At 33.2% G+C, this 26,809-nt stretch overlaps 1 protein-coding gene across 4 annotated transcripts in view; it reads left to right on the forward strand.

Annotated features, from left to right (window-relative positions):
* The window catches only part of PRPF40A (pre-mRNA processing factor 40A), a 53,299-nt gene that overhangs the window by 14,273 nt on the left and 12,217 nt on the right, over nt 1-26,809 (forward strand). For 3 of the 4 annotated variants that reach the window (XM_024735963.1, XM_024735961.1, XM_024735960.1), the window contains exons 4-14: nt 1,169-1,199; nt 3,025-3,041; nt 17,293-17,403; nt 18,777-18,897; nt 19,135-19,188; nt 20,783-20,807; nt 21,465-21,836; nt 23,978-24,086; nt 24,581-24,645; nt 25,008-25,172; nt 26,227-26,335. In XM_024735963.1, the coding sequence (XP_024591731.1) occupies nt 1,169-1,199; nt 3,025-3,041; nt 17,293-17,403; nt 18,777-18,897; nt 19,135-19,188; nt 20,783-20,807; nt 21,465-21,836; nt 23,978-24,086; nt 24,581-24,645; nt 25,008-25,172; nt 26,227-26,335 (1,179 nt within the window). The remainder of the gene's footprint in view (nt 1-1,168; nt 1,200-3,024; nt 3,042-17,292; nt 17,404-18,776; nt 18,898-19,134; nt 19,189-20,782; nt 20,808-21,464; nt 21,837-23,977; nt 24,087-24,580; nt 24,646-25,007; nt 25,173-26,226; nt 26,336-26,809) is intronic. The other variant, XM_024735962.1, reaches the window with a different exon arrangement.

Genomic DNA, 26,809 nt, shown 5'->3' on the forward strand with positions numbered 1-26,809 from the left:
TAATCTTGTGAAAGTAACTGTTTTCTGTGATGTTTTGATTTCTTTTGTCTATGAGATAACATACGTATGTTGTAGGCAATCATGTTAGCTTTTTAAGTGCCTCCCAAGTACTACACGATGGGAATTACATGAACTTTTATTTTTAGTTTCTTGAATCCAGGCATTTACATTTTTTCCTATATTTATATTATAATTGTTGTACATCCTTAGTTATTAAATTAATTCTACATTAAACAAGTCTAGAATTCTAAAAAGCATAATTCGTTAGCCAAAAGCACTTTATTGCTCTTGTAGCGTTCTAATCTTAAAGAGCAGACATTTGCTTTACCATATACTAATTAAAAATTGATAGGATGTGATTTAATACTAGATCCTAAATTTAGAAATCAGAAGATTTCATTTGAAATCCACATTTCATGAGACTTCAGCTGTGGCACATTACTTAGAAAATCTTTGAATACTCTTATCACCCTTATTGGGTGGTATAGCAATATAGAAATCATTATGATATTCAAGTTAGCATGACTTAGTTATAATGAACAGATGTGGCATACTCCACTGGGGTAGGCTTTCAGTGTCGTATCCAAAACCCCTAGGGCCAGATACATTTCAAAATTTTTTTTATATTATAAAGTAATACATTGCATATAGTATATAATAATTATGTAAAAATTTCCCACGGGATCTTGGGCAGTGCACTTTAATTTCTAACACAATATTTCTAAAGCAGAACTTAAAGATACTCATTCTGATGTGGGATAAATAAGACTGTAAACAGTTCATATCATTCAGGATAGGTTTTGCCACTGATGAGTTTTGGTGCCAAACTAAAAAAAAAAAAACAAAGCTTGTTTTTCAGAGGTTTTTGGATCTTAGAATTGTGGGTAAAGGGTTGTGGATCTTTATATAACCGATAATTATATAAATAAAACACTTAAGATTAAAGTGCTTCAGTAGTCCCAGATTACTGCAATGTTTTTTGGTTTTTGTTTTTTTACAATTTATAGCAAGCTCAGGGAACTGAGATCACTAAAACTTAACCAAGAATCTTTGAGTCGGTGGCTAGAGAATTGATACATAGAGGGGACTGATTATGCTTTAAGAGAATCGTATATAAAATACAGTTTAAGCAAGGTGAATGTTACTAATTTCATTTTTATTCTTACAGCCAGGAGTAAATAATATGGATGTAGCAGCAGGTATGTATACCATTTATGGTGATATATATTAGACTTAATTTGGACAGTAGCAACCGTGTTACAGTGAGGAATAAAACAGTGTCTCTTGGGCACTATAATCAGCTCCTGATTCTTTTTTTTTTTTAAGCAATGGAAAATGGAAATCCATAAGAAATTATCACAATTTTAGATATTGGAGTTCTGAGACCAGATTTGGTCTTCAGATATACTTTGGCCCACGGGATGTTTTTAAATTTTATAATTAGTTGCTGACATTTAAAGTCTGCAGGCTTACATAAAGATTGAATTTATCATTCCATACAAAAATTTAATTTATCTTGAAAAGTTGGATGATCTGAACTTTTATTATTTACAGTGGTCTTTCTCAACACAGTAGATACTCAGAGAATATTTGAATGGAAAATTCTGATTGAGTCCATATTTGCAGTCAGCAAACATTGTGGAATGGGTAGCAACTCCATACTTCAGATATCGAGCATGTGCTCTCAGACTTCTGGACTACTTCAGTCATTTTTCTGATACCTGCTTGGTCCTTATAGTCATTGCAGTTTGTAAGCCCTGTGATAATATATTTTTTTCAGCTGGTTACCAATAAGTGTTTATTATGATTAGTGTGACTTTAACATATAATAACGCTTCAGTTATACATGAGTAAGTAATGTTCCATGTAATTTAATATTCCAGATGGTGAACTTTGTCCCATGATTATGCCAAAACTTTTTTTTTTGAACATTATGGGTCGAAATATGTTTAAAATGCACTACGTGCTTTCCTGGAGGTTTATATGGGCCATAACTGATCTTTTTAAGATGTTTCACAGATTTCATTATTTAAGCTGTAATGATGTTCTGATATATCAATACCCCTGATATATCAATACCTTAGAATAGTATTTTAGCTTATTTAGATATCTAGAGGTGGTTACTATTACCCTAAATAATCCTGGAAAATTACCTTAAAGTTTTTTTTTTAGTTACTTTTAAATGCTTTGACTCTATTATTGATGGTCCATACTAGCTTTTTTTTTTATTGCTCTCAGTATATATGTACTTAGTTGTTTCCTTTTTACAGTCTCTTGTTTTTTTTACATATAGTTTTAAGCTACTAGTTTCCTAAATTAAAGATTATTCATATGAACTTTGTGACTAATAGGGATTTCCCCTTTTGTCTTAAGATGGCTTTGATAGTAGTTCAGGACAGTACCATCTAATAGAACTTTCTGTAAGTGTAGAAATGTTCTGTAATCTGTAGTGTTGTATACAGTAAACACAGCCACATGTAATTATTGAGTACTTGAAATGTGGCTAGTGCAAAGGAGGAACTGAATTTTAAAATTTTATTTAATCTTAATTAATTTAAATGTTAAACAGGCATACGTGGTGGCTAAAGGATTCTGTATTGTACAGCATGTGTTTGGAACCTAGATAATTAAACTTGTCAGAAATCTAAAGCATAGAATCAGAGTTCTGACACATTACTGTACTTCAGCAGTATAGCAGAGAAACAGGAATTAGTTAAGATAAACACCTATTTAGCAAGAAAAGGAGAAACAAAAGGCAAGGGTGTGAATACTGCTCAAACAGCTCCCAAGTGAGTTTGCCCATTGAAAGTTCAAAGTGCCAACTTAATTCTGAAAGTGCTTTGCACTATCGATGTTTTTCTTGTGGGAAAGAGAGCGTACATAGGTGATATGGGACAGTCTTAGGATATTTAGTCTGATGGGATGAGGAGGAAAAAATAGTATGAATAAATATTTTAACACTGTTAACCTAAGGAGAGCATGATTTATCACATTGTAATATTGTTCCAAAAAATTTTTTTTTAGGTACAACATCCGGTGCAGTAAGTACCTTTGGAATATATTTATTTCATTATACTTCTTTAGCCTACTACGTTGATGCTTATTTCTGTTTTGAAGATTATCTACTAAGTTGATCCCTTTTCCTTTATTTTCTGTGCCAATGGTTGAAAATTTGTTTGAATAATCTATTTTAAAATCTGATTTTTGTGGGACTTAATCAGAGATATGGGAATCACCAAGGTTTTTTTTTTTAATTCCTTAAAGCTCGGTGAAGAGTTTATGTGTGTAATCTAATTTCATCTAAACAGTAGTCCTGAGAGGTAGCTGTTTTTCTCATATGGTTGAGAAAATGCAGAAATCTGTGAATGAATTTTAAGTATGTTAGTATTTTAAATTTGGGGTGAAAGACTTTTAATTGTGACCTGTATTTAAATATTTCAAACTTTTATCTTTTGCTTTAAAATTGAATAGTTATAAAATATCCATTTGGTATTCTTCCATTGTAAGTGTCTTTTTTTGTTTTTGACTAATAATAGCTTCATGTTTTTCCTGCTTACTTAAATAATATGGGCTCACTGGGAGGAAAATGAAGCAGACTTAAGTTAAAAAGAAGAAAGTAAATTACCCTAAGTTTTTCTACCATGAGGGAACCACCATGATTAATATTTTGGTTGTGTCAGTTGTCTGTCAAACTATGTTTTTTTCTCACTTAATTGAAACATCTTTTTTGTCATCTATTAAATTCTCACATATTCTTACATCCATTTCTGGGTTTTCTTTTCCATTCTAATTCAATATTACACCATTTTCTGATTAGAGTAGATTTAATATTTAATAAGGCAAGTCTTTTATGGTTTCTCTTTTCATTATGTCCTTTGCTGTTTTCAGATATTAGCATATGAATTTCCCTGTCCCCCACGAAAAGCAGTCTTTAAATACACACACAGAGACATGCTCAAAAGGCAAAAATTGTGTTTTTATCTGGGATTAATTTAATTCTTTCCATTTTAAGAGAACTGACATATTCATACTTTTCAATTAGACTTTCCCATCCAAAAATATTGTGTATTTAATTGAAAACTTGCTGTTGTTTTATTCTTTTTTGATTTCAGGTACACAAATTTCAGTTACTTGTGCTTTTCAGGCTATGGTCATTATTGTTGATCCATGGCGGTTCCCTCATATTTTTTCCCTTTATTCTTCCCTTTATTCTTTTTCCCTTTACTCCAGTCCACCCTCCCCAGTAGGTGCTTACTTGGATATATGTCCTAAGACACATATATTGGGAAAAGCTTATGAAATTTTTTTGTGTAGCTTTTTTGTGTGTTTTTTCTTGATCTTCATCCTTATTTTATAATTGACATACAGTATTAGTATCAGGTATATAATGCAGCGGTTCAATATTTGTATACATTACAAAATGCTTACCAAAAATAAGTAGTTAACCCATCACCACACATAGTAACAAAATTGTGTGTGTGTGTGTGTGTGAGGAGGACTTTACTCTTCAAAGATGTAATACAGTATTACTAACTATAGTCACCATGCTGTACATTTTATCCCTCATGACCTACTTATTTTATAGCTAAAAGTTTGTAGATTTTGACCCTCTTCACCCATTTCTCCCACACCCCCAAACCATCCTCCCCTATGGCAATCATCAGTCTGTTCTCTGTGTCTATGAACTTGGGTTTTTTGTTTCGTTTTTCAGAATCTGCATGTGAGATCATACAATACTTGTCTTTCTCTCTATGGCTTATTTCACTTAGTATAATGCCTTCAAGGTCCATCCATGCTGTTGTAAATGGCAAGATTTCATTCATTCTTTTTTTTATGGCTGAATAGTTTTCCTTGTGTGTATGTGCATTTTATATATATCTTTATCCATTCATCCATGTACACTTAGGTTATTTCCATATCTTAGCTATTAAAAATGATGCTTCAGGGCTTCCCTGGTGGCACAGTGGTTGAGAGTCTGCCTGCCGAAGCAGGGGACACGGGTTCGTGCCCTGGTCTGGGAAGATCCCACATGCCGCGGAGCGGCTAGGCCCCTGAGCCATGGCCGTTGAGCCTGCGCGCCCGGAGCCTGTGCTCCGCAATGGGAGAGGCCACAACAGTGAGAGGCCCACATACCGCAAAAAAAAAAAGATGCTTCAATGAACTTTTTATAGGAACTTCCATACTGTTCCATAGTGGCTATACAATTTACATTCCCACCAACAGTGTAGGAGGGTTCCAGGTTCTACACATCCTTGCCAACATTGGTTATTTCTTGGTTTTTTGATAATGGCCATCCTGACGAGTGTGAGGTGAAATCTCATTATGGTTTTGATTTACGTTTCTCTGATGCTTAGTGATGTTGAGTATCTTTTTATATACCTGTTGGCCATTTGTATGTCTTTTTTGCCCATTCTTTAATTGGATTATTTGTGGTATTTTGCTGTTGATTTGTAGGAGTTTCTTATATATTGTGGATATTAACCCCTTATTATGGTTTGCAAATATTTTCTTCCATTCCAGAGGTTATATTTTCACTCTGTTTACTGTGTGGAAGCTTTTCAGTTTGATGTAGTCCCACTTGCTTTCTATTCCTAAACATGAGGAACTAGTTCAGAATTACTATAACGTCCTTTTAGACTCCCTTACAATGAGTGGTGGTTTAAGGATAGCAAAACATGGTTCTAACCAGAACTCTAATGAACATTCTATGTAATTCAGGCTATGAATATGTACCTGGCAAGAGAAATTCCTGTGTATTTAATCTGTGGTCAAGCAGATCCAAGAGAGCCACTTCCCTAGGTTTCCTCTGCTGTCCTCGCCATTCTTTTTGCCTTCTGGAGTCAAAAATTCAGGTATTAGTGGCCTTGACATTTATTAGAAGAAATTGACTGTTTGGATCTCTCTAGTCAGTCATTCTGACAGGCTTTCTAAACAGAAATAGCTTTTTCTGCATAGCACCTGGTGCCAGTGCTGTGCAGGTTGAGGTGCTCACTACAGGCCTACCTCAGTTATTGGTTCAGTTCCAGACCACTGCAATAAAGTGAATGTCAGTCACGAATTTTTTGGTTTCCCAGTGCATATTAAAGTTATGTTTACACTACACTGTAGGCTATTAAGTGTGCAATAGCATTATGTCTAAAAAAGCAATGTATATACCTTAATTTAAAAATACTTTATTGTGAGAAAATGCTAACCAATCATCTGAGCCTTTAGCAAGTCATAATCTAAAGATTACTGATCACAGATCACTATTACAAATATGATAATGAAACGTTTGAAATATTGTAACAGTAACCAAAATGTAGCACAGAGACACAAAGTGAGCAAATGCTGTTGGAAAAGTGGTGCTAATAGACTTGCTTCACAGAGTGTTTCCACAAACATTCAATTTTTTAAAAAGGCAATAATCTGCGAAACACAATAAAGCTAAGTGCAATAATACCATGTAAATGTGTAAAGTTGCCAGATTACAATAAGTTCAAGTTTTGCTTTTTGGAGATTTCTGGAATTTTTAAAATATTTTCAATCTATGGTTGGTTGAATTCATTGATATGGAGGGCCAGCTGCTGTAGTTCAGTCTTCTTTTAAGTCTGTTTTATGATAGAGTTTTAAATATTCTCCATTAAATACTGTGCATTCTTCATTCTGTTAGATTACAGATACTGTATAAGATTTGGAGCCATTTTGAATTTGTTGTGCTTTATGTTATCATTTTTCTATGTGCTTATCCAGCAGGCTTGCTGAACTCTTGTTGCTTAGTGAGTTTTCTGTGTAATACTACTACCCTCAAATGACAGTTTTGGCTCCTTCTCTTCTGGTCCTCATATTTGTGTCTACTATTATTGTTTCAGGCAGAACTTATAGTGCTATGGTGAGTGGTAGCAGTGATAAACTGGCATCTTGTCTTCTTTCCTCTCCTAAAGGGAATAAGTTTAAAATTTCTCCATTAAATATGATGTTTACTATAGTTTTTTGGTATGCAGTCTATGTTAAGTTGAAGCTTTCTTCTATTCCTGGTTTGCTGATAGTGTTCAATATGTACTTATTTTTTAAATTCTTCAGTGTTTTTTCCACGTCAACTAAGATGATCATATGATATTTCTTTCTACTCTGTTAATGTGAAAGTACATGGATAAGTTTTCTGACATTGCCATCTTTACATCACGAACATGAACCCTAGTTATTCATTATGTGTATTTAGTGGTATGTATATGTGCATACACGTGTGTTTAATTTCTTCTGAATTTAGTTTGCTAGTATCTTTTTTAGGTTGCTTGTTTCTGGAGAATAATCTCTCTTTTCTGGTCCTTAGAACAACTTAATAAGTAACATTTCTTAATGCTTGATAGAACACAACTAAAAACTGACTGGACCTAACACTTTTTTTAAAATTAAAGTATAGTTTCTGTATAATAATATATGTTACAGGTGTGCAATATAGTGATTTACAGTTTTTAAAATTTATACTCCATTTAGTTATTGTAAAATATTGGCTGTATTCCCCATGTTGTACAATATATCTTTGTAGTTTATTTTATACAAAACACTTTGTACCGCTTAATCCCCTACACCTGTATTGACCCTCACCCCTTCCCTCTCCCCACTGGTAACCACCACTTTGTTCTCTGTATCTGTGAGTCTGCTTCTTCTTTGTTATCTTCACTAGTTGTATTTTTTAGATTCCACATGTAAGTGATATCATACAGTATTTGTCTTTCTCTGTGTGACATATTTCACTTAGCATAATGCCCTTAAAGTCCATCCATGTTGCTGCAAATGGCAAAATTTCATTCTTTTTTATGGCTGAGTAGTATTCCATTGTGTGTGTGTGTATCACACCTTCGTTATCCATTCATTTGTTGATAGACATTTAGGTTCCTTTCTTATCTTGGCAATTGTTAATAATGCTGCTGTGAACGTAGGGGTGCATGTATTTTTTCAAACTAGTGTTTTTATTTTCTTTGAATATATACCCAGGAGTGGAATTGCTGTGTCATATGGTAGTTCTGTTTTTAGTTTTTTGAGAAACCTCCATACTAGTTTCCACAGTGGCTGTACCAGTTTACATGCCCACCAGCATTTACTAGAGTTCCCTTTTCTCCACGTTCTTGCCAACATTTGTTATTTGCATTCTTTTTGATGATAGCCATCTGACATGTGTGAGATGATATCTCATTATGATTTTGATTTGCATTTCCCTGATGATTGATTACTGATGTTGAACATCTCTTTTCATGTGCCTGTTGGCCATCTGCATTTCCTCTTTGGAAAAATGTCTATTCGAGTCTTCTGCCCAATTTTTATTGGGTTGTTTTCTGTTGTTGTTTTGTTTTTTTGTTCATTTTTTTGTTTTTGATGTTGAGTTGTATGAGCTGTTTATATTTTGGATATTAACCCCTCATTGGTCATATCATTTGCAAATATTTTCTTCTATTCAGTAGATTGTCTTTTTGATTTGTGAATGGTTTCCTTTGCTGTGCAAAAGCTTTTAAAGTTTAGTTTGGCTCCAATAGATTTTGAGGATAATGGTTTTGCATTACCATTTCAATTTCCTTAGTGGTTATTGGGCTATTCCAGTTTTCAATTGCTTCTAATAATTTCATGTTTTTTCCAGATTTTTATCTATGTTATTGAGGTTTAATAATTGTTTAGCATAGAGTTAGAAATCATAATTGCTATCATTGTCCGTTTTTGGGGTTTTTTTGAAGAGGGGAGAGGGTAACTATTCAATTTCTGTTGTCATCTTTACTTCCTTCTTGATTACTTACTCTCTTGGTCTTTTTCTAGCATCTTGAGTCCTTTTAATTTTAATTTGAGTCCTTAGCTCACTGGTTTTCAGACATCCTTAACTGTGCTGCTTACGTTTTTTTTTTTTTTGTTTTTTTTAAATAAACTTATTTATGTATGTATGTATGTATGGCTCTGTTGGGTCTTTGCTACTGTGTGCAGGCTTTCTCTAGTTGCAGCGAGCGGGGGCTCCTCTGCGTTGCGGTGCGTGGGCTTCTCATTGCAGTGGCTTATCTTGCTGAGGAGCACAGGCTCTAGGCGCACGGGCTTCAGTAGTTGTGGCACGCAGGCTTAGTAGTTGTGGCGCATGGGCTTAGTTGCTCCGTGGCATGTGAGATCTTCTCAGACCAGGGATTGAACCTGTGTCCCCTGCTTTGCTAGGCGGATTCTTAACCACTGCTCCACCAGGGAAGTCCTGGCAGGCAGATTCTTAACCATGGCACCTCCAGGGAAGTCCCTTAAGTTTTGACATAAAGAATTTTTGTTGTTATTCGGCTCTCAATATCTTTTCTTTTTTCCTCATTTGATTTCTTTTTTTATTAGGTATTAAGTGGTTGGTTTTTTTGGTTTCCAGATGTCAGATTTTTTTTTTTCCAAATTGACTTTTTTTTTTCCTAGAGAAATTTTAGATTGAGTGCAAAGTAGAGAGTTCCCAAATACCCCCTATCCCTCATACATACAGCCTTCCCTTCTATCAACATCTCTCCCCAGAGTGGTATGTTTACTACAGTTGATGAACATACATTGACACATCATTATCACCCAAAGTCCAGTTTGCATTAAGTTTCACTCTTGGTGTTATGCATTCTATGAGTTTGACAAATGTTTGGTGACGTGTATCCCTCATGATAGTGTCATACAGAATAGTTTCGCTGCACTAAAAGTCCTCTGTGCTCTGTCTCTTCATCCCTCTCCCCATCTCCCCCCACAACCCCTGCAGCCACTGGTCTTTTTACTGTCTCCATAGTTTTACCTTTTCCTGATGTCATATAGTTGGAATCATACAGTATGTGACCCTTTCAGATTGGCTTCATTCACTTAATTTTCCTCCATTTCTTTTCTTTGATAGCTCATTTCTTTTTAGCACTGAATAACAAAATAATTATAATAGAGGTGAATAATATTTTGTTGTCTGGACATGCCACAGTTTGTTTATCCATTCAGCTACTAAAAGACATTTTGGTTGCTTCTAGTTTTTAGCAATTATGACTAAAGCTGCTAAAATGTACAGGTTTTTGTGTGGACTTAAGTTTTCAACACATTTGGGTAAACATAAAGGAGCACGATTGCTTGATCATATAGTAATAGTATATATACTTTTGTAAGAAACTACCAAACTGTCTTCCAAAGTGGCTGTACCATTTTGACTTCCCACCAGCAATGAATGAGAGTTCCTGTCGCTTCACATCCTCACTAACATTTGGTATTGTTGGTGTTCTAGATTTTTTTGGCGTTTAAATAGGTGTGTGGTGCATCTCATTTTAATTTGCAACTCTGTAGTAGTGTATGATGTTGAGCATCTTTTCATATGCTTACTTGTATCTATGTCTTTTTTTGTTGAGGTGCCCAGATTTTTTACTCTTTTTACAGATTTAATTTTATTTATTTTTGGCAGCGTTGGGTATTCGTTGCTGCACGCAGGCTTTCTCTAGTTGTGTTGAGCGGGGGCTACTCTTCATTGCATTGTGCGGACCTCTCCTTGCAGTGGCTTCTCCTGTTGCGGAGCACCACCTCAAGGCCGCAGGCTTCAGTAGTTGTGGCTCACGGAGTCTAGAGCGCAGGCTCAGCAGTTGTGGTGCATGGGCCTAGTTGCTCTCTGGCATGTGGGATCCTCCCAGACCAGGGATTGAACCCGAGTCCCCTGCATTGGCAGGCAGACCCTTATCCACTGCACCACCAGGGAAGTCCCTACTCATTTTTCTTAATGATAAGTTTAAAGAGTTTTTATATATTTTGGTTAACAGTACTTTAACAGATGTGTCTTTTGCAAATAATTTCTGTTTGTGGCTTTTTGCATTCTTTTAACTGCATTTGGCACAGCAGAGGTTTTTAATTTTACTTAAGTCCATCCTATCAATTGTTTCTTTCATTGATCATGCCTTTGAGAGACTTATTTTTTATAAGGTATACCTTTTTGCATTATGATCAGAAAGCACAGTCTATAAGATGTTGATTCTTTGCAGTTTATTAAAGCTTCCTTTATGTTCTATGTCAACACCAATTTTAGGAGTTTTTTGTGCTAATAATTTAAAGTTATTTTGTTTTTCTCTATCTTGACATATCTTTCATCTAAGGAGAGGGGTATATTAAAATCTTTAACTTGAAGGGATGAGTCATCTTTTTCTCCCATATTTTTCTGTTTTTGCTCTGTATTTCAAGGCTCAGTTGCAAATAAATGCATATATGTTGAGGATATGTTCTTTATCTGTTAACTCTTTATCAATATACAAGTCCCTCTTTCTATTTAGGTGGGACAGACAGTTATGATAGTTATTTTTATTTCTTTTTACCTTATAAAAACTTGTTATATTGTAAACAGAATATTTTTCCCATTTTTATTACAAGCTAGTTATTGTCATTCAAAAATTTTTGTATGTTTATCTTATAGCCAGGTAGATTACCAGAGGCACTGGATAATTAGTTTGTTTGTTTTTTTTATTTGAGTCTTTAGCAGTAAAGGCAGGAGAATTTATCTCTTTCCCAATCTTAATACCAGTCATTAATTTTATTGCCATAGTGTATTTGTCAAATTATAGTGATTGCAGACTTATGTTTTGGTCATGATTTTAATGGAAGTGGCTTTAGGATAATTTTTATTGGCCTTTGATAAGCTATCATTTAAATGTTTTTCTCTTTATTATTGTATTATTTGAGGATTTTTTTGTTTTTATTTTTTGAAGACTTATGAATTGTCATGATATTCAGGATGTAATTTGATCGTACCAAGTCTATTAGTGTGATCATGTGTGTTTTCTTTTTTCAATTTGTTAATAGATATACTTTCTTTTATAGATATCCCAATATTGAACTACCCTTGCCCTTCTACAATAAATCCTACTTTGTCAGAGTGTATATACTGAGGATTCTCTTGGCTTTTATTTAAATTCTTTCATTTATATTTATAAGTAACATTGGCTGCTTTTCTTTTTTTGATACCTTTTCTGTTGAGTTTTGTAACTGATAAAGAGCTTTTCATCTCTTTCTATGATCTGAAATAATATTGTAATCCTCTGTTATTTAAAGGTTGCATAAGGTTCTGTAAAATCATCTGGTTTGGTATCTTTCAATTGCGTCTATGGTAATTGGAATATTCAAGTGTGACGTGTTTCTTCTGGGTGAATTTTGGTGAAGTGGTTTGGGAGGAAATCATTTCCTCGAAATTTTGAAATTGGTTGTGAATCTGTTCTATGTCTGTGGTTATTTTCCTTACTTAGAGTAGAGTAGTGAGGGGATTTTTTCTATCTTAGTCTTTGGATTTAGTCATTTTTTTCTCTTTCAGTTTTGTTCAGTTGAGCTTATACATTGTATAAATGTTTACATTTTGAGTTTGAATGTACTGAATTAATTCACAACCCAATGGTTGACTAGCTTTTTTGAATCTGAAAAGTATATTAGCTCTCTTGATAATTGCTCTCTTGATAATTATACATGTGCATTTGTTTTCCTTATACCCCAGGTTTTTGTTTTGGGGGTTTGTTTTGTTTTGTTTTTGCCTTTCAGATATTTTCAGTATCTATTGTGCTGCTACATCATTTGTTAGTGTTTTGCTTTTTTTATTTAGTGCTGCATCTTAGACATTTTTCATTATATTAAAAATAGACCTGGGCTTCCCTGGTGGCGCAGTGGTTGAGAGTCCGCCTGCCGATGCAGGGGACATGGGTTCGTGCCCCAGTCCGGGAAGATCCCACATGCCGCTCCGCGGCTGGGCCCGTGAGCCATGGCCATTGAGCCTGCGTGTCCAGAGCCTGTGCTCCACAACGGGAGAGGCCACAACAGGGAGAGGCCCGTGTACCGCAAAAAAAAAAAAAAGACCTGTATAAGAGTTTGTAGTATGAATGGACCGTAATTGAACTGTCATTGGGGGGGGTTATTGATTTATCTCTATCTTGTCACCACTGTTAGTAATCTGGAAGAGACTATCCTTGTACAGTCTTTGCAGCTATACAAATGGGATTTTGTAGAGTGAAACTTCAGGATCAAGAGATTATGTTTGCGTTTTTGATTTGATAAGAACTACTAAATTGACCTTCAGAGAAATAATACTAATTCTGTTCCCAACAGTAGCATGAGAGTACCCTTTTCTTCACACCCTTTTAACATTGCGTACAGCTGCTCTTTGTCATTCATCTGATGAGCAGAATGTTTCATTTTAATGTGCACTTTCTTCATATACTAATGAAGTTGAACATCCAATTATGTTATCTGTGTTGAGTTCTGTTAGTGGCCATGTTTATATTTCCATTAGAATGTCTTTTCTTATTGATGGTAACAGAGTTGTGTATGTTAAGGGCAATGATTTTTTAATCCCTTGTTTTGTAAATATATACTCCCAGTTTATCGTTTGTAAAAATGTTTACTTTCCGTTGATTGTCCAGGACTGCCATTTGTGTCATCAGTTTTTTATTATTACAATAAGTGTGTCAGTAAGAAAATAGTTTTGGGAATGGTGTCATCTGTGATGAAAGTGCAGAGTAATACTAAGGCTCCAAAGCAATGAATATCTTAATAACTCCTGCAGTGCCCCAAAGAAACTAACCTTAAGGTTAAAAGTAGTGTCCTGGCTTTAGCTCATTTAGAATATACATTTAGGTCTTTGTTAGGTTTTTCCCAGTTTTGCAAAGGCAGTCTAAGTCTTTGATAGGTAGCATTTGCTTATTGCTCTAGAGAGGTCTTATGTTTAAAAAAAAAATAGTAATTTTGTAGGAAAATGAGTCTTATTAATAGACTATGCTAATATGACTATCAGTACTTAATAACTACTTGCATAGGTCATATTTTATACTATGAAGATAACTCTCCAGTTGTTAGTTGTTGATATATTCTTTATGCCACTCTTCATCTTACACTCAACATTCAGATACATTTGTTTTTAAATTTTTCTTTTAAAATATTAATTATTAGTTTTGGCCAGAAGCAAGACATTTTATAATTTTACTTTAAGTTGCAGATCAGATATTTCTAAGGAAAAAGAGCGAAAAATTTATCAGATAAATTACTTTTTCCACTCCAAACTTGACTTTTATAAGTGAATTTGATTATTGCTTAAGACATTTGTACAGAATTTATATTCCTGTCTGAAATGATTTCATTTCTGTTGATGCAAACAGTTGGAGCCTTGATCCATAGTAGGACCTTAGTTTGGGCTAGGACAATGTTGTAATGAACTTAAGCTAGCTGTGTTACCATGGTCATATTACTTTACTTTCTTGTGCTCCATTTTCTCTTCTATAAAGTAGGGATAATAAATGGTACCTGTCTCATAGGGTTATTAAAAGAATTAACTGATAATTGATGCAAAGCAATTAGTACAGGGCTTAATACTTAGTAGTCGGCCAGAATTCATCTGTTCTTATTGATAATTAGACTGTCCCTGAATACAAGCTTGAAACAGTATTTCAGTGTGGGTAAAATGTGTTTTTTTTAAGGCAGAAATTACTGAACTGTTCTAGTTTTATCATTTATTTCCTGAATCATTATGAGCAAGTTGTTAACCCTCCTAAGCCTTGATTTTTTGATTTGTAAAATGTGGATAATGGTCTTACCTGCTTTGTAGTACAGTTGTAAAATTCAAATAAAGTAATAGATAGTGAATACTAAATTGCTTACTATTTGTTTTTACTAGTTTGTATACTTCTCGTGTTTGGTCAAGTGTACATAGTCCCTTTCTTTTTCATTCCATTATCTCATATGTTTATTTCTGGTGAACTTCCTCTTTCCTTGATGCCTTTAGCAAATGTGACTTGGGAAGTTTAAATATAATTTTGGAATTTAATAGATTTCTTCTTAGTGCAATCCTGAGTTGGTACTGAGTTCATTTTTAATAAGAAATACAGACCTCTTTATCTCTCTTAATATCACTTAATTTATGAAATAAAGGATTATGCATACAATTGAAGAAGCTTCCATATATGTCTCTTACTGCACCACTTTTTCATTATAGGATGTTAAAATAGGTGAATAACAGCAAGCTAAATATTTTTCAGCAGTTATTTAATGTTTGCTCCAGAGAGATTATAGTTGTCATATTCTGCAGAGGTACTAGAACAAGTTAAGGAACTTAAATACACCTTTGAATTATCTAATCATCCTGGTACATCATTCAGAAATCTAAGATTCTGTAAGTGGTCGTGTCAGACTCTTTACAGAATGGACTTAACAAATCTCTATAGGAAGGGCCGTTTTGTATTAACCCAAATTTGGTCAAGTTCTTTTCTGTGAATTCTAATGGTGGTCTGTAATTCCTTCACTTAACTCTAGTTCTTTTCTCAGAAATTACAGAAAATAATCATCTTACCTCATCTACTTTTGTTAAAATTACATTGATTTATGTCCTCCTTAAGTCGTCTTTTCTTGTTCTCCATCCCCCCAGTTTGCAAATGTTCCTTATATAGTTTTCAATTAGCATATTTCAACATTTAACACATCTGAAATTGGAATGCATTCTATCATCCATGATGTCCTATGATCTTCGTTCTCCAAGCAGCACTTATCACCTAGTTGTGCATGACTGAACAGTAAAAGTGCCAACATCAGAAGACTGAATGTCCGTGGTTTGCAAGAAAATCCTAGAAATAATGGCAGAACACTCTTATCAGCTAGGAATAAAATGATTATGTGAGAGAGTAGGAAAAGCGATGAATCACATGTGTTTAGCCACATTCCCAAAGCAGAAATCAAACGTAGATCTGCTCCATTACTCAGTAAAGTTGATAAGGAGGGAAGAAAGGTAAGCCAGTTTTAAATAGGTAAGGAGAAAGTTAAGAACCAGTAGCAGTGGTTTTCAGTTATTTTATGGCTTGTTTCGTTTTGCTTTTAAGAAATGCTGCATTATTAGTAGGATTCTTGGTACGCAACAGGGGATGGATGGTATTGTGTGGAAATATAATGGACATTAGCACCTTGGATACAATAAGGGGTCTGAGTGTAAAGTTTAAGGAATAGATTAATTATTTTATTTGCCTTTTTTCCTTTTTATGTATTCACAGGAGTGATAGGGGATAAAACCTAAGTCTAATAAGTAAGAATAAGGCCTTTCAAAACGTTTAACATAAATCTGAGTGATAAAAAATGTGATGGTTTGACAGTGATTTTACCTTTTCTTCCTTAGAGGAATGTACAACAATCTTTTGTTTCAGATTTGAAGAAATTTGGTATAGATCATTTTTATAACCCTTTTTTGAGCATACTTTAGTCTGAAAAACCTGGTGCCCAGAATTGGGCTTATAGTACCTTTGATCTCATCCAGTAATTCATCCATTCATGATTCTTTGTAAAACTGCTTTTTAAAAACCACTTTATTAAGGTATGATTGACATGAAAAGCTGTACATACTAAATGTGTATGACTGGGTGATTCGGGGAATAAATACACATCCATGAAACTATCACCAAGACCATAGACATCTATCATCTCTCAAAGGTTCCTCCCAGCCCCTTTTATTATTACTATTATTTTGTGTTTGTGCACATGTATATGTATGGTGACCTTATAAAAACTCTTAACCAACCCTTTTATTTATTTAATTTCTTTATTTTTTTGACTGTGTCAGGTCTTCATTGTGGCGCGGGCTTCTCTCTAGTTCCAGTGCGCAGGCCTCTCTAGTTGTGCCGTGCGGGCTCCAGAGCATGTGGGCTCTGTAGTTTGCAGCATGTAGGCTCTTTAGTTGTGGCCTGCGGGCTTAGTTGCCCTGCAGCATGTGGGATCTTAGTTCCCCGACCAAAGATAGAACCTGTGTCCCCTGCATTGGAAGGCGGATTCTTTACCACTGGACCACCAGGGAAGCCCCTTAAGCAACCTTTATTTGAGCTATCATGTCTGTTGATACTTGAGGTCTTACTAACAACTTTTAGTAGTTTCTTAGTAGTTCTTTTGGACCCCATTAGTGGATTTATATTCTGTATCAAACTAGTTTCATGTAAAACTTTATCTAACTCATCTTGTGTTGAGGCATTTGTATTCACATTTATCCCTGTTAAATTTCATCTTGTTGATTATTAAGTTCTGATTGTCATACAAAGGCATCCTTTCTGATTTTGATGCCTGCATCTTTATGGCATGTCAGTTTAGAACTTTGTCCAACTTGATGTAAATATTCTTTGGGTTAGATATTCTATTTTCAGTTACCTCCCTACTTGCATTGATCAATTATTCTAAATAACTGTCAAAAGTATGCCCATTTTATACTTTTAATTTCTTCATATATTGCTTTGAAACTAATGATACTGATACTTATTGTCAGTGGCACTGTTAAATAATTTAAATCTTTTTATAATTATTTTTCTTTAGAAATCAATGTGGACTGAACATAAATCACCTGATGGAAGGACCTACTACTATAATACTGAAACCAAACAGTCTACTTGGGAGAAACCAGATGATCTTAAAACTCCTGCTGAGGTAAAAGTTTGAGGACTGGAATTTAGAGATTAAATAGACTGGGTCTTTTTTTTTTTTAGGATTTTGGTGGGTATTTGGCTTTCCAAAGAATAGTATTGCTTATATCAGAAAAGGATGGTACAAAGGCATTCAGAGGAGAAAAGGGTTTATACAGTCACACCAATCAGCAAAAAGACAAATAAAATTCATTCCCTTCTATAGGCAGACCAGTTTTGTTTACTGATATTTGCCCCTGCTCAGGAACCTTTGTCAGGTGGTATCAATTTAAGAAAGGTATTTAAAGAATAAATTGGAAGAAAAAAAGTACTCTCTCTCTGCTTGCCCTTTATTTGTTTTCCTCTTTATAACAAACCTGAGTGATTTCAGATATCGTCTACTGGGCTCTTACATTTTTCCAGTGGGGCTAGGATAATGGAGATGAAGTTAAATTACAAATACAAATACTTCCATCTTTTAGAATGGGAAATTGTCTCTGGAAAATATCCCCCCCCCCAAGTATATATATTTCATTTTATGTTGTAAATTTTACCATTCAAAATATACAGATATGCAAATAAGATTGAAGGAATAAACTAAGTAAGCAATATTACCTGTGGTTTAATTAGGAATTCTGGAGTCCTAAGTAAGAGCTGATCTGGCATTTCAAAGCTATACTTGAAGGTTTTTCCTAGTAGGCAGCATATTCTTTTTTTCCTCCTCTTAATTAAGAATTTGAGGAGGTAAAAATATTTTCCAGGCCACCACACTAATTATAGAACAGCAGTACTTGGGAGGGGAAGTTGGCAGATGATAAAATTTTTTATTTATCCCAATACTGACATAGATATTTGCCCAAGACACTGATTAAATTTGAGTTTTCAGTAACATTCTCATTCCACCCTAAAAGATTCTGTATATTAGGTTTTAAGTATATCATACATAACAATGCTTCCTTACATAAGGTAGTTCACATAGGTTTGTAATAAATTGTTTGTGAAACTGAAATCTAAGCATAACCAGATCAGACTTTGGTTTCTCCCAAATTTTATGTTTTTCCTACTTGTATTAGTATTTGAGAAGCCTGTTTGTGAAATATGGATGGTAATTTTTACCTATGGTGGGATGTAAATGGCAAGAGCACATAGGGTTTGAAATTCAGATAGACCTGGTTTTGAATCTTGTCTTTGCCCCTTAATAGGTACATTACCTTAGACAAACATAATATATTCAAATAACATTAGTTAGTAAGTGTCCTATAGTTGGTAGCTTATATTATCACCATCTCGCAAGCTTTAGAATTGTATGGATTGATAGTATGTAGTAAAAACAATGATGTAAATGGTGAAAGATGCTAAGTATATTACTGTTAACTGAAGGTTTTTATTTTGCTTTAGCAACTTTTATCTAAATGCCCTTGGAAGGAGTACAAATCTGACTCTGGAAAGCCTTACTATTACAATTCTCAAACGAAAGAATCCCGCTGGGCGAAACCTAAAGAACTTGAAGATCTTGAAGGTAAAACAGGGAAAGATAATTTTTAATGTTACTTTTTTATGTATATATGTCATTCACATTGGAACAGTCCTTCATAAATAGGATTGTTCAAACAAAGGCCTTATATTTTTTAATTAAGTGATTAGAACGTTTTAAATGGTTTAACAGTTTTATGGGCTCTTATTTTCTTGTTGCTCTAGAACTCAGTTCTATAGATTTTAAATAGATTTTTATTTGATTTGATTCCACTGAAACTAGGATACCAGAATACCATTGTTGCTGGAAGTCTTATTACAAAATCAAACCTGCATGGTGAGCTGCTTTGATAATTCATTTTCTGTCATTATTTAACATTTTAAGAGTATGTCACGAATGTTCACTAACCATAATTGGATAAATCTGCAGTGAGAAATCTCTAATTCAAAGAATTCCTTTCATTTAAGGGTTATATTATAAATGAGCTTGTAGCTTTTAACATTGTACTTTTTACTTTCTTTTTTAAACAAAAAACATCATTTACTATCGGAAAATTGAACAAAAACATCATATACGATATTTCTAAAGACAGCTGTGAGTGTTGGTGCACACATGGAATATGTGACTTAACTCAGCAGATAGCAGAGAACCTTGAACTCTTATCATTTAAAATTTTGTTAATATATTGTAAGACTCTACATTTAATGCTGATTTTATTTTAGCACAACACTGCAGAATAGCCTTTATGTTTATTATGGGAGAATTAAAGTAAATAGAATACTATGCCTCACTTACAAAAGGAGAATTTTCCAACATCCTCAACTATTCAGAATATCCCTGAGAATCTAGAAATACTACGTAATATAAAACCTAGGGCTTAAAATAGCAGAGATTCAGAGTAGGAATTGAGAATTTAGTTCTTTTACTCTTCTAATAGAATCTGGTGTCATAAACTATTGGCTTAGAAGCAACAGATTATAGGAGAATGGGGCTAATAAAGTAGTCTGCAACGTATAACAACTTCTGACAGGAAAGTGAGAATAAAAATTTCTTAAAGGCACTGTGGTCTTACGTCTATTTACGTTTTCCCTGTGTCATCTCATTAGCTTGGATGGTCATTATCCGAAATATTTGTTAATTCGTAATGATAACCCCTTTAGTATGTTTTGTCAGCCATACTAAGCAGATTTCCTTTAAAAGGGGATAAGTTTTAAAAATATTTTCATAGAGTTAAGCTTATATTATCATTTACATGGAGCACCTCATTCCCTAATAATGCTGAATAAATGAGATATCTTAGTTACCCGTAAAGGAAAATTTACTTTAACTAGAATGAAAGGTGAAATACTGAGTACAGATCTTTAAAGCTCAATTTATACTTCTATACTAGCATTGGCTAATAATAATATTGTAGATAGGTAGATTCTGAGTTCATTCATGTAAGAAATGTCAAGCTCATTTCTGATATAACCCTATTACAAATAGTTGGTGTGCATAACTATCTATCTACCTGTCAATGCTAGTATATATGTGCTGGAATTTCATAACATACATTCGACCCCATTTTGAATTTAGTATCTTTAAAAAAAACAAAAAAACAAGTAGTTTTATCCCTGGGGAAAGTAACTATTTTATTCCAGAATTATGCAGATACTTTCAGGGAGTTTTTGCAGTAGCCAACAGCCTTTGAGAAAGTAGCATTGTGGGAAGAAGCTTTCCTAAAACTTGCTGTTATTTAAAGTTTGTTTTTATTCTTTAATTGCTGCCCTGGAATTTACAGAACCTTTACTCTATAAATGTAGTGATTTTTTTTTTTTTAAGGGTGGTAAATCTTACTGTATAGAACTTTTATCTCCTTTTAAAGTCTGTTTTCATTGATTGTATTTAAAAGCTATGTAGTACGTAACTGTTCTTTTTTTCTCTTTAATAGCAATGATCAAAGCTGAAGAAAGCAGGTAAGCAGTTTTGGACATCAGTACATATTTACAAATTTAGTATCTCCTATAACATCCTTGTTTTAACTGTATAAATAGTATTTAACATGGTAGGCCTGATAGTTTGATGTCTTCAGGGGATTTGGGGTAGGGAAAGAGATGTTTACTGAAGATACACACTTGATGCTTTCCTAGACAGTTATTAGAATTTGGACAGCATCCTTAACAAAAACTGTTACAGAAAAGTCCAAAATTTGATTTGAATTAATTTGGGAACGGATGAAGTATTGTATCAGTATTATCTCCCTTCCTTTACTCAGGTTTTCCTTTTAATGGGTGAAATGAAATTAATGATATAGGTCAAATTTTATGGCATAATAGAATCTGATAGGACATTTTGTAAATGAAAACAGTTATTGGACTTTTGGAAATGCAGATTGTTGCATGAGTGCCTATCATACATTATCATGAATGTTTGCTGAATTAAATCAAAGTAATTCAGTTTCATACTGTGGTTTTAATCTTTTTGAATGGCTTAATAGTTTGGCAGCACTGCCGTTTTTCCCTTATAGTAGTTTCTCTTATTCATTTGATTTTATGATAATTTAAAACTAACTTTATTTGGCTTTGTGATTATTCATAATGAACTGACTAGCTTTCTCTTTTTTAAATATATAGTAAACAAGAAGAGTGCACCACGTCTACAGCCCCAGTTCCTACAACAGAAATTCCAACCACAATGAGCACCATGGCTGCTGCAGAAGCAGCAGCTGCTGTTGTTGCTGCAGCAGCTGCAGCAGCAGCAGCTGCTGCTGCAGCCAATGCAAGTGCTTCCACCTCTGCTTCTAGTACTGTGGGTGGAACTGTTCCAGTTGTTCCTGAGCCTGAGGTTACTTCGATTGTTGCTACTGTTGTAGATAATGAAAATACAGTAACAATTTCGACTGAAGAACAAGCACAACTTACTAGTACCCCTGCTGTTCAGGATCAAAGTGTTGAAGTGTCTAGTAATACTGGAGAAGAAACATCTAAGCAGGAAACTGTAGCTGAGTAAGTTTAATAACTTGTTTTCTGCAAATCAGTACCAGACTTCATTAATATAAGAAATTGCTGATCTAGTCAGTGGCCATTAAGTGTTCAATAAAAGTTTTTTGAGAATCAAAACATAAGCCTTTAGATAATGGATAATTTTTGAGATTGAGTTTTGTGGGGTCATGCTTTCAAACTGTTGCAAAACTAATCCACACAGGTTTAGGAAGCAGAGCTGGTGATAGGGTAAGAGACAAATTTGAAGGGGTGCCAAAAACTTAGTAATCAAAATGCAGTATTTTAAATCAAAATCAATGCAAAAATCCCCTGATTAATAGAGTAAAATTTTAAGTAAAGACAGGATCAGAATTATTGATTTTCTTTCTATTTCATTCTGAAATATGGCTTACTACAGCACTGCAGGGAAGTTGCTGTAGTTCAGTATTGAACAAACAAGCAAAAATCAAGTAGACAAAAATCAAGATAACACTTAACAGTGTACAGGAAAACTGTTAGTGAGGTTAAATTGGTACAACTTTCTAATAAGGCCAAATAGCTGTATCTCTTATGTACCCTATGATCTAGTAATATTTCATATGGCTGTGCTTTTTATAGCTATAAAAAGTAACCTTGAGCTGTGCTTCTTGATTTTAAAGATATCCACATATATTAAAAAAATATTAAAAAATCATGTCAAGATCCAAACATGATCACCCATCTTAATATTTAAGTATATTGATTTCATCTTCCTACCCCCTTTTATAAACTTTTTTAATTTTAATGTTCATTTTCCAAAGTATGAAAATAGCTTTATAATTTTTTCTGATGTTTAGAAGTTTAAAAAGATATCTATATAGTATATTTGAAGGCATAAAAGAGTGAGTTAACATTTTAATTATATCCTTCTTCCTTTTTTTGTGCATTTAAAATACGTGCATATTTTAAATTTTAAAAATATATCAGAGATGTCTACATCAGTAGAGATCCATATCCTATCGTGTTGAATATTATTATTTATATAATTAATATTCAACATGATATTATTTATATATACATTAATTTCAGTATTCTCCTACTGATAGACATTTAGCCCTTCTAGAATAATATTGTTTTACATCTTTTCATACCTATTGTATTTTTTCACAATAATTTGTTCTTCACATTTTTAACAACTGTTTTCTGCTTCCTTTTTTGTTTCCTTATTATAGTGCTTGAGTCAGTATAATAAACTTGATTTTAATTACTTTGAACATAGATCATTTACAGCTCATAACTTTTGGCTGTGCTCTTTACAATATTTTTGATGATTTTAAATAAATACTCCAAAGTAAGGTTACTTGATTCAGAGGGTATGAATTAATTGTATTTTTTATTAGTATGTATTCCAGAATATGCATTCAACTTAAAGGTGGGGGATGGGGTTTGTTTTTTGATTTGTCTTTTCCTGCATTCTCTTCTATAAAGGAAGAAATGTTAAGATTATACAACTTTTTCATAAAGATCCCTCAAACAAGTACAGTTGACAATTCTTGGGTAATTCTTTCTGTTTGAGATCAGTGTTAGCAGACTTTTTCATAAACCTTCAAAGAGTAAATACTTTTGGTTTTGTTGGTGATACAGTCTGTCACAATGACTCAATTCTGCTGTGGTAGTACGCAGTCAGCCATAATCAGTATGCAAACTCTTGAGCAGGTCCATGTTCCAGTAAAGCTGTATTTACAGAAATTGGCAGCAGGCTGGATTTGACCCATGGATTGTAGTTTGCCAATCCCGATTTAGATTGATCTCTACATCTTTTTTATATTTTATGCACACTTGCCCAAATCCTATTATTAAGACACTAAAATGAGGATGCTGAATAAGTTTTATAAGCCATTTGAAAGTATTAACTTGTGGGCTAGTGATACTAGTGTTGTAGTATAAATGTTTATTTTAGCCTTTGTACAAGGTCTTAATAACCAAATGTTAGAGGAAAAAACTATATAGTACTTTTATTTCTTTATGTTGCATTAAATGTGTCTCATGGAGACTTTATTCTAAACTTGTCAAATAAGTTTAATTTGTTTACCTCAACAGCAAACAAATAATAATAAAATATTATTTTCCTAAATGAAGCAAATGTTTATTTAAATTGAAAATACAATGTATAAATTTCTCTCTAGTTTTACTCCCAAAAAGGAGGAGGAAGAAAGCCAACCAGCAAAAAAAACATATACTTGGAATACAAAGGAGGAAGCAAAGCAAGCATTTAAAGAATTATTGAAGGAAAAGGTATTTATAATAGAGATTTTTATTTTAAGTATCTAATAAATGAAATTATCCTTCAGTGCAGTTTGTACCTTGATGCTTTTATTAAAAATACTAATCTTATAAACGGCTGTGACTGAAAATGAGCTAAAGTTGTCTTTTTTCTCTTTTTAACTTTGAGAAACTGACTTTCAACCAAAAAGAATGTGTAAGGTACTACACAGCACATGCCACCTCAGTATTTAATATAAGGTTTTTTATTCATAAAAATTGTTCTGTCTTCTAATCAGTAGTCTGAGAAAGAAGTATTCATGGTCTGTTTAAATTTCAGTTGTTCTTTTTAGTCTATAGATACATTACACAGATTTGCTTGCTTCAATGAATTATTTTTTAGACCTTTTTTCAAACTCCTGCAAAGGGAAGTGATTGATGTTTGCAGTGAGTATTATACTTTGTTCCCTGTTGTATGACTTACTATACTTGTGTGAAATTTTAACTTTTCATTAAATGATTTTCAGCGGGTACCATCTAATGCTTCATGGGAGCAAGCTATGAAAATGATCATTAATGATCCACGATACAGGTAACAGTTTGATTTTTTAATTTACTTTCCATCTTGAGCAAACCAAGCCTAGAAAATTTAAATTATGTAAAATAATACAACTTTTCACTCCATGGTCTTCTGTTATTTTGGATACCAATAATTGAGTTGCTTTATGTCTGATAAGAACCAGAAAAGTTAAAAGGCTTGTCATATAGTCTGGGCACCCTGCTATAGATGTTAGAATTATTTTTAAAGTAGAAATTATTTTCTGTAATTATTTGCTGTCTTTAATAACTTACTGACATTTTCTTAATTTGTGAATGAAATTTATTGTTTTTTCAAAGCACTAACACTTGATCATCTTACCTTCATTTACTCTTATATGATATTTTTCTATTTAGTGCTTTAGCAAAGTTGAGTGAAAAAAAGCAGGCCTTTAATGCTTATAAAGTCCAGACAGAGAAAGAAGAAAAAGAAGAAGCAAGCTCCAAATACAAAGAGGCTAAGGAATCCTTTCAGCGTTTTCTTGAAAATCATGAAAAAATGACTTCCACAACTAGATACAAGTAAGATTTTTACTGATCATGGTATATGTTTACTGTACTGTTTCTCTGTCAGACTTTTTACCAAGTGCAGTAACTAATTCAGATGTTCATTAAAGCTAAATGATTGTGAATGTGACAGTTTCATAAGGTAAAAAGATAAATCAGTAGTTAAATGTGGAATTCATAGACTTACTGAGTTTTTAATTAGGGACTACAATAAAAAAGGGAGAAAGACTTTATTTCATAATGAAAGCTTGACTCCTTTCTCCTTAATATAAGAATTCAAGATGCAAGTGGGGGGAGAGATAGGGGAATATATGTTTATGTATAGCTGACTCACTTTGTTTTACAGCAGAAACTAATACACCATTGTAAAGCAATTATACTCCAAAACAGATGTTAAAAAAAAAAAAAGAATTCAGATTTTTTTGTATTTGTGGAATAGAAATAGGCTATTTTCATTATGTATATAGCATTTTTGAAAATTTACATTTATATAGCATTCTTCTTTTTGGAGTGCTTTGTTATTTAAAATTGTAATTCATTATTAACATCTTTGCAATAAGCTGTTACGTTCATTTTCCCTATATGTTTTCTTATTTTCCTCACTTTTCCAGAAAAGCCTTAGTGAAGAACTCTTCCATTTCTTCCAATAGTCCTATTTTATCTGTTAACTAAATTTCTTACAGTTATTGAAGTCTGTAATTTAATTCCATGAGCGGTTTGGTAGTCTTTGTCGCTACCCTGAGAAGTACAGGTAGTCTTAACTACAAAACATTGCTCAATTGGAATTATCTCCTCTATCTCTAAAGGAGAAATCAAGGCCTAAGCTGTTTTGTTCTTTTTCTTAATTATCCAAAAGTTTTCTTTTTTTTTTGAACCAGTGAAAGCACATCTTGTTTATTTGAAACAAAATCAACAAAATTTATAGAAAAGTTTTCTCTTATAATACAATCATGAACTTAAGAGTGGAAAAGAGTGTTCATTTGGTGGTATTAAATTTAGAATAAAATTAAAATGGTTTAAAATTTTTATGGTGTAGTATAGAGTAACATTTAATCTTTTTAACAAACAGAAAAGCAGAGCAAATGTTTGGAGAGATGGAAGTCTGGAATGCAATATCAGAACGTGATCGTCTTGAAATCTATGAAGATGTTTTATTCTTTCTTTCAAAAAAAGAAAAGGTATTATTCACTCTTACTGGTGTTTATTGATAAAACAAGATTTTCTTCATCCTGTTTAGGAGTTACTTTATAACATGTTCATTTTTGTTGGTTTATTTAGTTTATATGGTGCAACAGATCTATTTATTAGAAGTTACATTTAAAAATAGATAGCTCCTATAATAATAAGTACTGATGTGAACATAGTAGGTAGAGATTTGTGCAGCTGATACTTAGGTTGTCATTAATTGGCTGTCTTATGCCCACTTTAAAAAATACTTATTGTTAGCTTGTTAGTTTGAAAAAATGCTCAGGGTTTTTGCTTATAAGGCATTTATTTATGATTATTTTACAAGAACAGCAGTAATGTGTAATTATTACCATTAAAATGTATTTGTAGGATAGTGTTTTAAAACACTAAAATACTATGCTACAAATACATTTAGTTTTGCTCATGTCTGTTTTGTTATGCACTAAGTTGTATGCTGTCCAGTC

This window comes from Neophocaena asiaeorientalis, unplaced genomic scaffold, assembly GCF_003031525.2.
Source record: "Neophocaena asiaeorientalis asiaeorientalis breed wild unplaced genomic scaffold, Neophocaena_asiaeorientalis_V1.1 scaffold72, whole genome shotgun sequence".
NCBI lineage: Eukaryota > Metazoa > Chordata > Mammalia > Artiodactyla > Phocoenidae > Neophocaena > Neophocaena asiaeorientalis.